Source organism: Acyrthosiphon pisum, chromosome A1 (genome assembly GCF_005508785.2).
Source record: "Acyrthosiphon pisum isolate AL4f chromosome A1, pea_aphid_22Mar2018_4r6ur, whole genome shotgun sequence".
NCBI lineage: Eukaryota > Metazoa > Arthropoda > Insecta > Hemiptera > Aphididae > Acyrthosiphon > Acyrthosiphon pisum.
In genome coordinates, this window is record NC_042494.1 from 133486443 (window position 1) to 133505890 (window position 19448).

At 28.3% G+C, this 19448-nt stretch overlaps 2 protein-coding genes across 2 annotated transcripts; one reads left to right on the top strand and one right to left on the bottom strand.

Annotated features, from left to right (window-relative positions):
* Positions 1–704: 704 nt before the first annotated feature.
* On the bottom strand, positions 705–19350 carry LOC100165190 (28S ribosomal protein S9, mitochondrial-like). The gene is made up of 11 exons (NM_001246055.2): positions 19128–19350; positions 18726–18858; positions 17916–18019; positions 16979–17152; positions 16668–16753; positions 16526–16601; positions 15288–15413; positions 15178–15220; positions 15002–15117; positions 953–1115; positions 705–870 (listed from the first exon to the last, which is right to left on the bottom strand). The coding sequence occupies exons 1-11, from the start codon at positions 19200–19202 to the stop codon at positions 779–781; spliced, it is 1188 nt and encodes a 395-aa protein (NP_001232984.1). The 5' UTR covers positions 19203–19350; the 3' UTR covers positions 705–778.
* On the top strand, positions 5667–14357 carry LOC107883061 (transient receptor potential channel pyrexia). Its single transcript, XM_016802413.2, has 2 exons — positions 5667–6992; positions 11492–14357. The coding sequence occupies exons 1-2, from the start codon at positions 6424–6426 to the stop codon at positions 13671–13673; spliced, it is 2751 nt and encodes a 916-aa protein (XP_016657902.1). The 5' UTR covers positions 5667–6423; the 3' UTR covers positions 13674–14357.
* Positions 19351–19448: the final 98 nt, after the last annotated feature.

Below are 19448 nucleotides of genomic sequence, written 5' to 3' on the forward strand. Positions count from 1 at the left end.
ACTTTAACCACTTTTGAGGTATCAACGATGTCCCAAACATTTTCAATGACTCACTGATCCATTTAGCTAGTATTGATGTTGACGTCTCAACGATATAATATTATATAAACTTATATAACTCTATTTTAGAATCCTAAATTTAACTCACGTAGTGTCTTTCTCTTTCTTATCCCTTTTTATTCTGTGAAATATTTGCAAAACAGTCTATTTTAGAATGATGAGAGAATATAGCGAACGAGATCACGAGGATCCGTCAGTCCTATTGATGTTTTCATAATTTATACTGTTCTGTATTTTAGCTTTGTGTTTAATGTCGAAATTTGTATGGGGCTCATTCCGTTTCATAATAATAAATAAATATATATTATTATAGGTATCTCTTTAGTTTTCTTACTTATACTGAAATGTATCGGCTAATCATCATTTCAATCCATTTAAGATCTAACTTAAATTATTGATTTATGTTTTGAAAAACCTTAACTATTATATAAATTATGATTTATGGTATAAGAACTATATTATGAGCTTTTAATATTTGAACTAAAAATTGTTTTACCATTTTAACAAACTATGGCGCATAGTATTATCTATAAGTTTGATTTTTATAGTTTCATAATTTTCATGTGTATATCTACTACTTAGAATATTCTATATTAATAATATAATAATATTACAATGATGTAGACAATTTTATACAATAAATATACGAAAAATCTAGTTTATTTTATTTTAATTCATCATTATATTATATTTACACAACTGCAATAAAATCAACATTTTAACGCTTTTTCCAAGTAAACTTCCTTCTAGCTCTTGCTTGGCCTGGCTTTTTCCTTTCTCTTCTTCTGTAGTCCTTTTGCAATAGACCCGCTTGAAAAACAAATACAATATTGTATAAATTAATTGAAATGCTTACTAGGTATATAAGTATATAACAGAGAAATATATTTACCAATTCGCATGCGTTCTACCGTTTCTGGGTCCACAAAAGAACGCAAACTCCAAGAAATACCGAAACGAATTGCACCAGCTTTACCTGAAACTCCTCCGCCTCTTACAGTTGCATGAATATCGACTTTGTCAACCATATCCGTAAATAATAACGGAAACAGTATCTAAAAAATTAAACAGAAAAAAAACTTGTATTATATTACATTCACAACACTAAAAAGACATTCTGTAATTTTAAAACAAATTATAATATAAAATTTTTATTTTTTAATAAAGATTATTCAAAATGTTTAAAAATTTTCACATATTTTAAAACTATTAAATTAGATGACTAAAATGAATTTGATGTTGACAAAATAATCTCCTTATTTGCTTTACAATTTTAAATTAATATTTTGGTCTTTCCTATATTAGAAAAAAACCCGAACCTATGAATGCTATAACCTATATGGAAAGGTCGAATCTAAGTTTCTACATACCAGGAAAGGGCATCCAATAAAAATAAAATAGATGGGAAAATTCCTATCCGGGTAAGAAAACGAGATGGATATTTAAATATTTCTATATTGGAATATACAGGAGGATTCATCATCATGATGTTTTCAATGCTCAGTCCCGTTTTATTCTTTAAAAACACATTTATATCCATTCAAATCTTGATTTTTAGGAATTTTTAAGTACTTAGATACACTGAACGACCATATTTTCAAATACTTGAAACATTCGATAGCGTTACAAACTTCTTTTGTCCTATGAAGAATTACCGTTAAAAAAGGTGATTAGAAAGTTTCAAAATTGAATAAAACAAAATTTTATCATCACAGAGCCTCAAAAAATTTGATGAAAATCCAAGAATTTGAATATATGATCCTTATAGGTAGGCATATACTTAAAAATGTTAAAAATCTAAATTTGAAAAAATGTATTATTACAAGAAAAAATGAGGGTGAGCACATCCTGTATATTCAATTATTAATACTAAACGTGCCAATAATTCGTGTTTGAGACTCCATAAATTTAAAATACCTTTTCTTACAGACTTCTTGACTTTTTTGAAAAATGACTCCGGTCAAGTATAACAGGGTAAAATCATACACTATACACTTATATATCTAGAGGGAGAACTCGCATACATATTAATAATTGTAATATTTACTCGTATAATAACTTTCTATTTGTTTCATAATCAGTGGCGCAACTTGATAATAAGGGGCCCATGTGAAAATTTCTAGACCGGGGCCCTTACCTGCTAGCAAGAATTAAACACTTGGTTAAAGCACTTGGTATAAATCGAACGTGGTTTAAAGTACTCTTTAAACTTTCCTGATATCTCCAAGAACAATTTGAAATTTTCACAAAACCGGTCAAGTAGTTTTTGAGAACCTATATAATAGCTACAGCCTACAAATATACATTTAACTCTCATGTTTGTTTTAAGATATAATTTTTTTATTCGAAACCATAAGCGTGCGACGATTTAATGGATCCTTTTACCTCATCTACCAGAGTAACTAATGGCAAACATTTTAAATACTATTTTTTACTAATTATTTCTAAAAAAAATAAATAAACAAAAATGTCTATCGTAAATCTCAAAATGTCTCTCCGGATTGAACCAACTGGGTCTAATAATGAATCTAAACCATTCAGGGACTCACTCAAAAAAACACAAAAAATGTCCAGTGGCTTAGGAGGAGATCAATGACATACAGACAAACATTTATTTGTATATATAATCTATATTATAGACATAGATTGTTATTATTTTTGGCCACCCGACACCCAATTCATTTTACCAAAGAAAATTATTTTACATTGAAACCTTCCCCGTGACTCGACCGATTTACTAGTGAAAACCGTGTTAAAATAAGTAGAGTTCTTTTCGAGATATGCTCGTACATACAAAAAAGGGGCTTCTATATTTTATAATATATGTATAGATTAATAGATTATATTTTATTATTAATTGTATTAATATTTAATTATTATTATATTATTTTGTATATTACACATTATAGTAGAAATATCGTATATGACATCTCGGAGCCCCCAAAAAGCGGGGGCCCCTGTGAATTGCACACCCAACACTCCCGATAATTGCGCTACTGTTTATAATTAGGGTAAATCTTACTGAACATCTTAAGAGGATGTCAGCGTAGTATTTGTTATCTCTCTCTGACCCACGCGCGACATAGAAAATTGTAAGTACGTTCACAATAATGATTACAACCATATGAATTTCTCATATTCGAGTTAAATAACCTCTTATTAAATTTAAATTAAAGAACATTATCTAGGGCATCTCATAGGCGTTTTATTATATTTTAATTTTAAAGCGAGTTTTGAGTTTTTTAAGATTTACAATATTTACGATTTTAAAATACTCGTGCGTGGGTCAGAGAGAGATAACAAATACTACTATGACATCCTCTTAAGGCTTAAATGTTCATACATTATTGAAATAATAAAAATTATTTTAGAACTAATGTTTGATAAATAAATCTTTAAACATTATAAAATTCCGTTAAAAAGTAAAATTAAAGTTTCAGATTGAAACAATATTAAGATTTCTTTATAATTAAGAAATAAAATAAGTCACTGTCATGGATGAGTTAACTTTTAATTAAACAATTAATAACTGCATAGGAAACACGATATAGATTGGAGACAGTGTGTCAGTATTTATTTCTAAGGATTTTTAATGATTTATTTATATTACTAAATACTATTAATAATTTATTTATCGATTATTAATACGGTATGTAATATTTCCATTAAAAATATTTTACAGAAAATATCGCTTATTATATTATTTAATATATGCCTGTTATTATTATGAACTTATAAGTCAATACTTTAGAAAGGTGTGAATAGGAACGATAGTGCGGTATAATTATCTTGTACATTATTACCTAATCTAAAATGTATATTTGTACTAAACATATAGAAAATGATAATTTAGGTAAAAGTTTAACGTTTCAAGTTCCTACAATCAATATCTTTTGAATTACATTAAAATAATAAAAATCTTTGTTTGGAGAAAATAAATGAGAAATTGTTATTTTACATTTGATTATCCATTTTCGTCAAATATCGAGCTAAGACGACGATCATAAAAAATAATCATAGATTTCCGCAATTTTTTTTTTTTTAATTAGGGTAAGATTAACTTATAGAGATCTTATATCAAATTTTGAAGAATCAGGTACAAAAATTTAAAAAGTCATCGATAAAAACTAAAATTTTTTTTTTGTAAATGTTCGTAATTTTGACGAATTTTAAACGAACAGACAACATAGCGTTACGAGAACAGAATGCAAATGTAACCGGAAACTTCATCTTACGCAAAATACAAGTATTGAATGATAAACAATAGTAATAACTAATAATCATGAGACAATAATACTATATTATACCACAACAACCACTATATTATTTCAACGTTATTTCCGGAGGACTCATCATTGAATGATTCTCAGATGTTTGTTAAATAATAGGGTAACAAGCATCGGTTAATACTCTGATATCAATTAAGTATGTAGTAATATTTATTTACCTTATATGTAAAGGTTATTGCTCTTATTCGCAGCCCGTGTAATTCTTAATTTGCTTATGCTCGTATCAAATCGGACAAGCTATATTATCCACAATTAATAATTATTAATCATAATATATTTCATGACGTGTGCGCGAGTCAAGGAGTAAGTACGCGGTGGAAATCAATGATTAATTCGGTGAATGCGGGATGCAAACATTTATTAAGAATATCGATTGGTTGTTGCGTACGAGGGGATTCGTTTATCAAAGTATGTACCGTAATACGCGTTGAATAGAAACAGTCGACCTTGACTTTGATAGTTAAAAAACCAACGGGCTTACGTGCGAGGAATTTAATTCTTTACGGTACAGAATGTCAGAACATAATATAATACTACAACAACGTTACAGAAGAACATAATCGTGCAGACAATTTTTTTTTAATAATAATAATAATAATATAGGTAGGTTCATAATATTATGTACAACCCGTACACAGTCTCTTTGTTAGTATATTTAATATTATGATTTACCTACTTAACGTATAAAGTGTTGAACCCGATTTCACCTACACCGGAAACCGATAGCCCATCGTAATGCTTATGTCGTATAGCCATGCAAAAATACAGTGTTTTATTTATTATTTGTACCTACATACTATTTTATACCTTGCGTTATACACTTATACATGTATTAAACTTTGAATTATACCATGCGGCGTGCATATAAGTAGGTATTTAATTTTAGTATTATACGCTATACGCATTTTATATAACATATACTGTAGTACCTATATAATATTCAAAACTCCTTTATTTTAAAAAATACTAAAATTTCATATAGACATTGCTCATGTAAACGTATTCATATTGAACAATACAAATAAAACGGATAGCTTAGTGTTCTGTAAATGTTTAGATGAGTAACTACAAAATAACCAGTAAACTAAAAAAATGATTACAACCTGCAAATTACAGATAAACATTAGTAAATTAGAACTAATGACAAATGAATAACAATACAGTAGAAACTCGATTAACCGTCACAATATAGTAAACACAAACATACCCATACACCATATAGGAAAAACTAAAGAAATTAAGATGGGCGGGGGGGGCGGCTAGAATTGTATCAGCAGCACAAACCTTGATAATGTATATATTTTAAACTAAAATATGAGTTCGCTTATGACTTACACAAACCAAAATACTTGTGTTTTTCACTTTTGGTATGTATCGAAAAAAAATGGATACATATATAATATTAAATGCCTATACCATGAATAATTGTGTAAGTATACAGGCTACAGCACATGTACAGTACCATTTGATACAATTATATTATGTAAAATAAAATATTAATAATAGTAAGACGTACCTATGTGAACGCATGCATTCAATTATATATTATCATACCGCAGCAATAGCAACGGAGACGCAGTCACGGTGCAGGATTTGCACGTTACCGGTCACCGCCGCGTGCGCGTTATAATATTACAATATGAATTTGGTATTACAATAACGATAATATTATTATAATAATAAAAACAACGATGAATAATAATAGTAATAATATATTAAACGAAACGGAGCGGAGCGCCGAGCGGCTGACGCGCGCGCGTGTCTGGCCGTCGGGAGGGGGTAGGGGGTATATAGAGGGAGATACGATCGCGTACCTATATAGTTCCGATAGCAGCCACGCTGTTGGCATCCGTAGCACCACGAGAGGCCACCGACCGCATATAATATTATCATACAGCCGCCGCACCGGACATTGGCGAGCGAATCGTCGAAGGAACCGAACGACGCGCGCGGGAACCCAGTGCGCTTCAGCACGGCGAGATACTACACGCACGAAACGACCGTCAGCCAGTCTTCCGACATCCGGTTTCCAATATTGTTTATTGTTCCGCACCATTCGACGTGCACCGTCACCATGACCGGCAAACATCACCTGGAAGTGGCCGTGCCGCTGGACAGGACCATCAGCCTAAACGTGCACAACCGGCAAGGTGGCGCGGCCGCAGCGTCCCGGTCACCGTCGTCGCTCAAGGACCGGTGGTACAGCTTCCGGCACCGGCCGGGCGGCGGCGGTGGCGATCAGCGGCGGCGGTCCAACGTCGAGGAGTTCCTGTTCATGGAGAGCCTACCAGACACGCCAGCCGCTGACGAGCCGCCGTCCGCGGCCGGACAGGAGATCGAACTGTCCATAACCATACGGAAGGACACCATTAGGCGGGATCTGATGGACTCAATGCGCACGTGCAACGGGCGGCTACAGCTCATGGAACTCGTAGAGCTCGACGAGTTCGACCCGGGCGGCGTGCACCCACCACCCAACCAGAGCGAGCTGGACAGGCTGCTCTGCTGGGCTGTTTACATCGGCGCGCCGACAGAATGCCTGGACACGCTGCACGAGTGCGGCGCCAACTTGCACTATTCGCACTGCGGCAACATCACGGCCGTTCATTTGGCCGCCTTCATGGGCAACGCCGACGCGCTCAGGTACGCAATATTTTAAATTACCATAAATATAAGTTGCGAGTCAATTGTTATATATTTTTTTTTATTAATGGCTCTAGGTCATGTTTTTTTTTATATTTTGATATATTATAGGAGACGCCTTTGTTTTCACCCTAATGTAGATTTTGATAATGATTTCTTATTTATAAAAGATAAATAAGTATGTGTAAGACATGTAAAAACAATATTTTTCTAATACTATATCATCATTATAATTATTGGCATTAACTACTACAATAATTTTATTTATTTACCAAAATGTTGATACATGAATTTAAATGTCCCATAGCGTGTTAGCTGACCTGGTTTATACCGTGCGATTTGAAATTCGTTTAATTCTTGTCGCATTACAATACTATTTTGTGGGCATAAGATTTTACTTATTTTTTTGCAAATATATCCTTAGAAATAGAGGCCGACACATTATGAGAATCGTTTTTCTTATACAATGATTAGTTGAATTCAAATTTAACACATCCGACATCCATTACAGTGACCTACTCAATGACAAGATACACTCAAAATTAATGTTTATCCAAAAAATGTAAATGAGATAACCGATCAATTATTCAAACAATGTATTTATGAAGACATTTATCTATATTATAATCTGTCAACAAGCCATGAAAATGAGTTATATAGTTTACATAATATAGTTAAAATATTTTGGCAAGTCTCTTCTAATAAATATATATAGAATTATAGACATATACTCAAGTCTTTAAATAAAAATCCTGTATATGCACTTGTAATAAATGTTTTACTTGTATGCATCTATAGAATAAAGGGTTGCCATTCGTCCCGATTTCGACAAAACACTAAGTTTTCAGCACACGATTATCAGCACACAGTGTGTTTTAAATCTCGGTCAAAAAGGGAAAAAATACCAGTTTCTAAAAATGAGTTGCATGTATTAATTTGTGTATACCGGCCACCGGGTATACCTAAAATTATAAAATTAATGTAAAACTGTCGGTGATTTCAATTACGATCGTATTTACGAATAGGATAGTGATATCTACAGTATATCCCAGGAGTCCCGTATCACCCTTAGTATCTCCGTGGAAAATCAATATATATATAAATGCAGTTTTTTTTACGATCATAACTCATAAGTATGGAAATTCTGATTAAATAGCGTAATATTCGATTTTTTTTCCAAAAATTCAAAAATTATCAAACATTTTTTTTAGGCAAATAAGTTTTTTAAATTTCCAAGATAGCCATTTTCTTGATCGTATTTTTTAAAACAGTTCAAAAAAAAAAAATATATTAAAATGTAATGAAAATCGCCCAAGTTAGAGCTAATTCTTATTTTTAATTTTAGCCGAAAAAAAAGCGTGATTGTAATAGTTAACATGGGAATCGTATTTTGCTAATGCCGTATGCCGGTGGAAGACATAAGCGCCAAAATCCTAGGTACCTGTGTGCCACGGTTAATAGATATTAAATAACAGATATTAAATTTAGAACTATATCCTTCAAAAACTCCAAACGTTTAATCTTAATCGACAAATGTATAATCTGATAAATAATTGTACAATGGAAGAAATACCAGGATGGTGAAATAAATTGTGTATAATATGTGAAAAAAGTGAGATTAAAAAATCAACCAATTTATTAAATTTATAATTTATTATTGACATTTTTTTTTTTTATAGAATCTCAACCGATGTATTAAATTTATATTGATATGCGTGTACATCATAATTTATGATTTATTAATTTTATAATATAATATAATTTTTATAAGACAGCAATATTTTTAAATAACTATTTATAGGTATAAAATAATATTAATATAATATAGTATATATACATATAATATCATTTTTATAGGATATATCAATTTTGAAAAAACTACTTAAATAAAATATTTATTTTGGAGCAAATGATAATATGTCATTTTTGCACCTTTGGCGATTATGTCATATGTTGAGTATAACAGGTATAAAATATTAGATTGGCGCTTATGCCCTACACATTTTGGCGCAAATGATAGGTCATTTTTGTAACTTTGGCGCTTATGTCATATAGCCGCCGTATGCATAGGTACCTATTAGTAATTAGGTATGCATTATTCTTAAAAATCCAAAATAAGAATTAGCTCCAACTTTGGTAATTTTCATTACATTTTAATATTTTTTTTTTTTGTTTGAACTGTTTTAAAAAATACGATCAATAATAAAATGCTTATCTTGGAAATTTAAAAAACTTACTTTCCTAAAAAAAATGTTTGATAATTTATAAATTTTAGGAAAAAAATCGAATATTACGCTATTCAATCAGAATTTCCATACTTATGACTCTAAAATAACTGCATTTAAATATATTGGTTTTCCACTGAGATACTAAGGGTGATACGGGGCTTCTGGGACGGGACATACTGTACAATATGAATAATCGAAAAATCAAGATCATTTAATTATTATCGTGATTAATACGTACATAAAGTAGGTAGGTATATTATAAATTATGATGGATTGGTGCACGGGCGGGCTGAAGTGGGGGAGTGCTTTAGGGGGTTCAATCCCCCTCTATGGACACTTTAAGAATATCATATATGTAATTCATATAATTATAATAATTTTTTGGGTACAAATCTAGGTTAGCATCCACGGTAATTATTAAATTTTTATTTTCAGAAACCTGTGTATTACAATGAGTTAATAAGAATTATGTTGCAAAAATATTAATTGTCGAAAGTCATTAGTTTTTATTTTAAGTTATAGCCTTATAAAGTTCACGATTTTCAGTGTCTTACGCATTTGGCATTCGCATTTGGCACTACTCAATATTTTACAGCGCGTTTGGAACTTTTCTGTTTTACTAAACAAAATTTTTTTTTTTTGACGTATCTATGTAGTTAAGCATGTTGAAAACAATTGTGAGGTCTAAATTTGGCGGGCCAACTTATTTTTAAGATATAGCTAAATAAAATTTTTGAAATTTTCGTATACACCCGGTGTTGTCACTCGATCGCTGCGACAATTAAAATGTCCGCTCGCTCGGACAATTAAAATCGAAAATATCCCTCGACTTGTTATATAGAACCACTATAGGTGGGTTTTAGAATTATTTTTGAACTATAATTTTTAAAATGTTGATTTAAAAAAAAAAAATTTAATTCGTTGGCACAAACACCGATAATCGTGAAATTTTTAAGTCTATAACATAAAAACTAATGATTTCCAGCAATTAATTTTTGCACCATCGTTCTTAACAAGTTATAATAATATAGATTTATAAAAAAAATTATAGATTATTATAGATTTATAAATTTAACAAATATTCTGTTTGAAAAAAAAATGTCTAACCCCCCACCATACAAAATTCCTGAGCACGCCTTAAGATTGGTGTATATTATTATTTCTTCATAACATTTATTTGTAAATTATAAATATATTTATTTGATAAATACAATATGGATAGTTAAATAATAGAGCGGTCGAAAAAAATAATAATTTTACTTTTATAGTTATACCTATTATAAAAATATTATTACCTTAAATTCAACTGTGGGAATTAATGTAAAAAAATAAAAACAATTGTCTGACCACATTAATAAATAATAACTATATTTTTTATAAAATAATTGTTCTTAATAAATTTAATTTCTACACAAATAGTCATTCTAACCAAATACACAATAAATACAATAGTAGATTATAAACTTTTAACTAATCTATAAGCTATTAAGTCAATTTTAAAAATTAAAACTTTGATTTGTAACCAATAAACAGTTTAAAATAGAACAAAAAAATATTATTCATAATATAAATAATAATCCAAAATAATCTCCTTTACGAAGAATGTAAGAATTGTATATTTATTTGTATGTGTACAGAAATACGAATATAAAATATACCTATTTCCAATGAAAAAAATTTTTGTTGGATAAAAAACAGTAAGAATAATCACCCACCATAAAATATATCACCTATGTTTTTTAAACATTTCACCAATGTATAAGTATTCCCTAACAAAATACAACTTATGTACCATGACCAAAACTTAACTAAAACTGAATTTTAATTTATTAGACAGGTGTTTTAAAAACCCGCTTGTCAATTATCCCGAGTAATAAATACAGCAACCCCCGCATATATATTATACAATCTATAATATAATTTTATGATTATTATATTTTCAACATCAGTCTACTATGTTAATGTAAAACTTAGATATGGTATCAGTCATAAACATCAATGTTTTTTTTTTTTTAATTAAAAACAACTTGTTTAACACCAACATCTAATGAGCAGAGAGGTTCTTACCCTTGAGTATTCCTATACAAAAATATGCGCTCTCAGACCAATAAAAAAAGTAAATAAATAACATTGTGAAACCATAATATTATAACATATTGTTCATTGCTGAGCTCAAAACTTAAAATTAGTATTTGAATTAAATATTAAAAAATTATATACATGTTTATAATTTATCAGTATCTATGAATTTAAATTATACTATACTTACAGGTGGCTAATAAAAAAAAAATGTGACATGGACACAATTCAAAGTGGATATACACCATTACATTCAGCTGTTATGGGCAACGCTTTAGAAACTACAAAAATTCTGATAGACCAGAGATGTAAAGTAACTGACACAGTATTACATTGTGCAGTACAAGCCAATGCTGTAGAATGTGTCAAGTACTTACTAAACATTGGTATAGACCCCAACACTTTGGATACCAGCGGGAATACACCTCTTCATTTAGCAGCAGATAAAGGATATACAGAATGTCTAAAACTTCTTTTAGCCAGAAGTAATAAAACAATAAATTTAAATTCTAAATCCAGGCAATCGACGGCCTTGCATATGGCGGCTGAAAATGGATATACAGAATGTGTTCAAATACTTTTACACACAGGGTCTAGTCATAGTGCGGTAAATTACAAGAATCAAACAGCTTTACATCTAGCTGCCAAAGCTCAATGTGCCGAATCTGTTGTTATATTATTAGAATTAGGAGCCGAAGTAAATGCTTTAGATATCGACAAAAGGACAGCATTACATTCTGCTGTTTGTAAAGCTTATTTATCATTCCACGTGGTTGAAGTATTGGTAAAATGGGGGGCAAATGTCAATATTAAAGATAGATATGGGTACGCTCCTCTTCACATAGCTGCTTTAAATGAGTTATCCCAATGTGTCGATTTTTTAATCATAAAAGGAGCTGACATAAGTTCTAGAACAGTAGGCGGGATGAGTGCTTTAAGCATAATAAACAGAAAAACACCCACAAGTATAAATACAATTAAAAAAAAATTTGACCAGGCAATTACATTAAATGACCAAGCTTCCGCCAAAGAAGTTGAACTAATAATGGATTTTCGATACTTATTACAAAATCCTAGTCAAGGGGAAATCATTTTATTACATACATTGGAAGAATGTGGTCAAAAGGCTATGCTTGAACATCCATTATGTAAAGCATTTTTGTACTTAAAATGGCAAAAAATTCGTAGATTTTATTTTGTACGTCTGGTTTTTGATGCAATTTTTGTTTTACTCTTAACCACTTATGTAATGACAGCTTTAGCACATGATTGTTATAATAAGTCAAGAAACCTAACAGACAAAAAAAAAATAACTCATAGTCAAGAACTTAACGAATTGGAGAATCAAAATGCCTGTCGTTTAAATGTGAATGTATTTGATTCACAATTAATATCACACATAATTATAGAATTTGTTTGGTATATATTGTTGATATTTACAATCATCATAATAATCAGAAAATTAATTGGTACAACAGGATTTACTTCAGTCAAACAATATTTCTTAAACATTACTAACATTGTTGAATGGTTTGTGGTTGCAAGTGTTTTTTTAACATCCTTTTTATATGGAAATAAAACGTATGACTGGCAAAACCCTATTGGAGCATTTGCCGTTTTGTTTGGATGGTCAAATTTAATGGTGATGATTGGCCAGTTACCTATATTTGGAACATATATTGCAATGTTTACCAAAGTTCAAAAAGAATTTGCTAAATTGTTGCTAGCTTACTCATGTTTGCTTATAGGATTTACAATAAGTTTTTGCACACTATTCCCTACATCAGATGATTTCAATAATCCCTTAATAGGTATAGCAAAAGTTCTAGTAATGATGACAGGAGAACTTGACATAGATTTGCTATTGAAATCCGAAGAATCTCCAATTATTTTTAACGTAAGTGCTTATATAACTTTTATACTGTTTATTGTATTTGTTACTGTTGTATTAATGAACTTGCTAGTCGGAATAGCAGTTCACGATATCCAAGGTTTGCACAAAACTGCAGACCTCTCAAAACTTGTCAGACAAACTCAACTAATTCACTCTCAAGAACAAGCATTATTTCAAGGTTGTTTACCTAGGCGTGTTATAAATTTTTTTAATTGGAGCGCTAGAGTTACACCATCAGCGTATCGAGTGGTACTTTATGTAAAACCATTAAATCCTACAGAAAAAAGATTACCAAAATACATAATGGAAGATGCATTGAATATAGCAAGGCAACAACGATTAAATACAGTTGACTATAAACAAGCTATGTTAGAAAATAAAATGGAAAACAAGGCTTTAGTTGAAGAAATTAAACAACTAAAAGAAATTGTACAAAATCAACAAGATCTCTTATTAAAGCTTATTAATAAATCTTCATAAATATTCCTAGTCTTAATTTGTATTTGTTATGTAATTTAAATATTATATGAACTATGTTATATTTAAAAATTATTGATGTGTTGATAAAAATATTTGAAAATATTACTTCATTATAATATTGAATTATGATCTTGTTATGTTTGTCATGATAAATTACCTAATAATAAACCCTTATATGTTTTTTTAAAAAAATAATAAGAGTATTTTGATATATAAGGGTCATATTTTTTATTTTCCTATGACATTTTCCTTTAACTCAAAATAATCCAATAAGTCAATAGTTATGTATGGGTAAAATGAGGTAATATTGATTGGACAATAAAATAATATAATACATAAACAAGATAACTTTTACTGTTCTGAGTTCTCCTTTCATTAGTTAATACACAGTTGTATCTTACATGCTTAAAATACAAATCTTAATTATCATAAAAACTAATATTCTAAGCATGCACACATCAGCAATTTCCGTTCAATAAGGACACATTTCAAATTTATAAATACCACATTGTGAATTTAATTTCTTAGTATTTGACGTTCATATGTTGTTTATAAATGTTAATATAAACAAAAAATAAGCCAGATCTTAGATTTATAAGATTTTGTTACTGAAATTTAACTATACGCAATGTGTTTTTGATTACTGATAAATAAACTAATTTCAAACACCCGGTGGTTCTTAAAAACAAATAAAATGTCTATTATTTATCCAATTAAATATACATACATGTATATATGTATATACTATATAATATGTATATTTATATTTATACTTTTAAAAATAGGACATAAATGTGCAAGAAAAATGTTTGAGTTATATCTAAATGCTAAAAATAAAAGTAATGAAACTAAACTAAATAATCTATACTTATAAAGAATATTACATTTATTTATATTTAAACTAGGTATCAATAAATGTGCTTATTGATTTAATAGGTTTAACTTGTTCCAAGGTTTAACTTATTGAAAACCAAAATCAAAGATGAGTTACTTAATGTTTGATTTTTAAACAGATAATAAACAATAGGAATAAATAATGGACTTCACACAAAAATCAGATATGTATTTGCTAATGGAATTATTGTTTTTAAGTTATTAAGCTTATAATATATAATTATAAATACAGAACCGTGTTTTTATGCAGGCCATTGTGTATTAATTATTATTTATTTTCATATAAACTACCTACTATATATTTTTATATTATTTCTCTTCTATAATTGGATTTAGGAAAAATGTATGTAATTTACTTATTTGATTGGACTATAAAATAATTGATAATAGAAAAAAAAATGAATAATATAATTATAGTATTTTATTTTATTTACCTGTTCTCTGGCTTGAATATCATCAAAGAATTCAATTCCTTTTCCATTTATTGATAGCTTGCCTGTTCCTGGATAATAAACTGTAACATCAGCTCTAGCATCTTTCCTGGGGCAATCTACACACAAAAAAAAAATATTTTAATGATCATGCCACATAATATCTGTCAATTAATTACCTTTAACAGTAACAAAGGCTCTTCCATCTTTTGTGTATTCAACCTTAAAATGTATTTTAACAATCATTAAATAAGTGTAAGGTACATAATATATAAGATATAGTAATTACAGGTGCTGATTCAATAATAGCCTTAGTAGATATCATTGGTTTTTGATAATCAGATATGAATTCCCCATACTTGTATGAACATGGATGTTTTAACAAACGCTCAATTGCTATTACAAAATTTTTGTACTAGAACAGATAGAATATGAATGCACAAATTATAAAATATAAATAACAGTAAAATTTGTTTGTAGAGCACTCAAACATATTAAAATGTTGGTCTTATGCATACAATTAACTACTACAACTTTCTAACATATTATTAACAAAATAATCTCAGCAGTGATGCTCAACTTAGATTGAAAAATAGATGGTAGTATACTTTTAAACATTAGGTAGAGGTGTGATCGACATCAAATAATATTAAGTAAATAACCACCTGAGTAATATTTAGAATAGGTAATTTAAAACTTTGGAAAGAATATAATAAACCATAATAGAAGTTTTCATTATTTGACATACAATTTGAAATTAGATTTGTATCCACTAAATCTGATAACTAATTGATGTTTTAATTTATTATTTTTAATTTATTTATTACTAAAAATATATTTCATCTTTTATTGTATTATCTCTCGTCCTCTCTATCTGAACCTAAAAATGTTTGACCAATGATGCCAAAGCGTATCTCAGATTTGTCTAGCCGTAACATAAGGTTGGAGACTCCTGGTTTATAATAATAAATAATAATATGCAAAGTATACAATAGTGTAATAAATAGATCATCATTTTTATTATTGTATACACACGTTAAATGTTAAATTGTTGTGTTATTTCATAGGTCTCAAACCATGATTAGAAGAAACGTCTTTAAAAAAAAATACATTTTGGCATGAACGGAAATCAAACTTTTTTGTTTTTGATGAAAAAGAACCATGTAAATGAAATAAAATTTCCAAAAACATACAATTCAATTTGAGGAAATAACTAATAAGTGTCCTAAAAAAAGAACCATTAGAAATATACATAAAACCTTTCTTGACATTTTAAAAACAATTATAGTTATTATTATGTGTAACTTCTGATTTTCAATTTTTATATAAACTGATAACAAATTAATTATTTATTATTAGACTGATTATGATATTCACACATTTAGTGATAAACTTGGCAATCACATCTCATAACATAGCAGAATAAAAATCAATTGTTGTAGATATTTGGAAGCTTAGTAGTTTATATTTCAAAAAATTAAATATGACTCTTGGTTTGTTATGTTAATTATTTATGAATTGTATTACTTCGTGATCAGATAATTTTTCAACGGTTAATTTTTCCAAATCTTCTTTAGATAACCATTGACTTCCCAATGATGTTCTATAAAAAACATACTTTTGAAATTAATTCTAATCTTAAAAGGGCATAATATATAATTGGACTTACAGTTTTTTATCAGGATCTGGAAGTATATTGTTTTTTCTCAAACTATCTTCAAACTTATTTAATTCTGACAATTTAGTAGCAATATTCTATGAAATAAGATAAATATTATATTAAGATAAAACAATTATAATATTTATTTTATACTTCAACATCTTGACATAGATCAGATTTATTTTATATGAATCAAGTTGTTTTTTTTTTACAAAATCAATTTTTAAATAATTTTTTTTTATCACACATTTGTATGCAAATTTAGCTGTCAAATATTAAAATGTATGTGAGTGTATTTAAAAATTAATTGTGTGACTTACATGTAAAATCAGGTAAAAATTTGGTTTTCCAGTATAAAAAAAAACATGAAATGGACGTCCGGACTCATCAAACTCTGCATCTTTTTTTGATGGAAATACTTCACTTGGAGGTTTCATTAAAGGTCTTGCTTTTGGATCATATAAACCAGAAGGAAACAAATAGTCAATAGCTACCTAAAATGAATTAACAAAATAAATACAGTTGATAAATATTAAATAATAAGATTATTTTTAAAATATAGAATTAAACAATCAACTAATTTATTTTGAAACTATGCTTTAATTTTAATTAATTGGGTGGCTGGTAGTGGCAAAAATAATAAATAATATATGTATGTGGTATATACAGAAAAAATATTGAAAAATTCAGTGTAAAAAAATGATACACATATAGAGTAATTTATTATTATCAGGACACGTGACATCCCAGAGTATCTAGACTCTGAACTAAATAAATAGCACTACCTACGTGAAAGAGTCAAAAATCATTTTTTCAAAAAATTATGACACATGATTGTATTAATTTTATAGCTCCCTTATTAACTTCCGTTAGTATACCACTTGTTCATCATATCATAATATTTAAATAAGGGAAATTAGATAAAATTGTAAAAATTAACTTTTTACATATTTTATAACAAATCTTTCATTCAAATTATTTAAGAAAATTATACTTAATTATATCCAAAACATCTAAATACCTATTTAAATTTATATCTGCAAATTATTAACTTATTATTAGTTATTAAAGAAGAACCTGCAAAAAGCATATTTACATATTTAAACTTTTAATCTGTCAAAGTTAGGTAAGGTCTTAAAGGTAGGTAAAATATTGTATTGTGTATTCTATTTGACTTCAATAGGTTAGGTTATAATAATTATTACATATCAATTTATCAATTTATTAAGTGTAAATTGAATAAAACAATAAACTAACGTCAATATCTGATTGAGTAAACGTTTCTGGATCAACACCCATCATGTTAGCTAAATGACGTTTTCCAACATTGTATTCATGTGTTTGCTGTTGCATAAAGCTATCTGAAATATGAAATTGTAATAACGATTTATCGCATGCAAAATTATACTCATAAAACATTTTTCAAAGTTTGGATTAGCAAAAATTCAATTTTTAATTCGTACAGTAACTAAATCTCAAGACTGAAAATTTGGTCTGTTAGTATACCTAAAAATTCCGAAAATCAGATTTTCAATATTTAATTCTAACTAATAATTTAATAAGCAAAAGGGGTCAGCGTGCTTGGTGAATCAATCTATAAATTAATATAAAATCATGGAAATTCAGCATAATTTTACAACTTCAATAATACGTTGTTATGATCAAACTTCAAGCCATTATGGGTTAAGAATTGTTTTCAATGACTTTAAGTATAAAGAATTATTATTTTTTTATTATTACAAAAGGAGGTTAGATAGTTAATAATTTACAATCTGTATTTATAGTAAATAATAATACAATAAGCTAATTAGGTAGATAAAATGAATACAAATAATAAATAGTAGGACAGGATAGGTGAGACACCCAATGACTGCAGCCTAGGTAAAGTATAAAGATTTAAAAATGAAATTAATGTTTATGTTTATAGAAACGAATAAGAAAAACATTTTATTTTTCAATATTAATTAAACTTTGTTTAAAAAAAAAATAATTATAACTAGTTTTTGTACTGAAAAATCAGGTGTTATATAGGTATACCTATATAATAATTTTAATAATATTACTTACTGTATTGTGTAGCTCTTTGTAGATATGCTCGCATAGCTAAACTAGTTTTTTCTTCTACAATTTTCTTTTCAATAATTTCGACATCTGGGTCATCACTTCCTACATTATTTAAACCATATGAACATCTAGGTACCTAAAATATAAATACTAAGCTATATACATGATTATACCACTGAAGAGTGAAAATATCATGTAATAATATAACCATCAATTTACAAGTATATAAATATAGACGCAAGCATACAAAAAATGAACATTTTGATATTTTTAAATCTGTATAACTGTATGATTAAAATTAAAAAATTAAATATAAGTATTCATTTTCATTTGGCCACTTTTTGCATGATGACAACGATGTGTTTAATATACAAACATTTTAAAATATAAGAAATAATCACTTACAAAATTTGACAATAGTTTTGGAGTATTTAATTTGCTTGTAGCTAGATTATTAAATAAACGTTGCAATGCCATCATGTTAAGATCGTACTTAATAAATAATTGATTTCTAAATTAAACTAATTATGGGCGTAAGAAAGATACATAATTAAAAATGAAAAATTAATTTTATTAAAAGAAATAATAATTGATCAACAACTGAACTCACTAAAGTTAAAATATAATTAAATTCCCAATGAAAAATCCTCATGTACTAACTATAATATTCTTTATAGCTATCTGCTATACCGCTATAGTAGTGTGATTAGAAGAAGGCTTATCAAT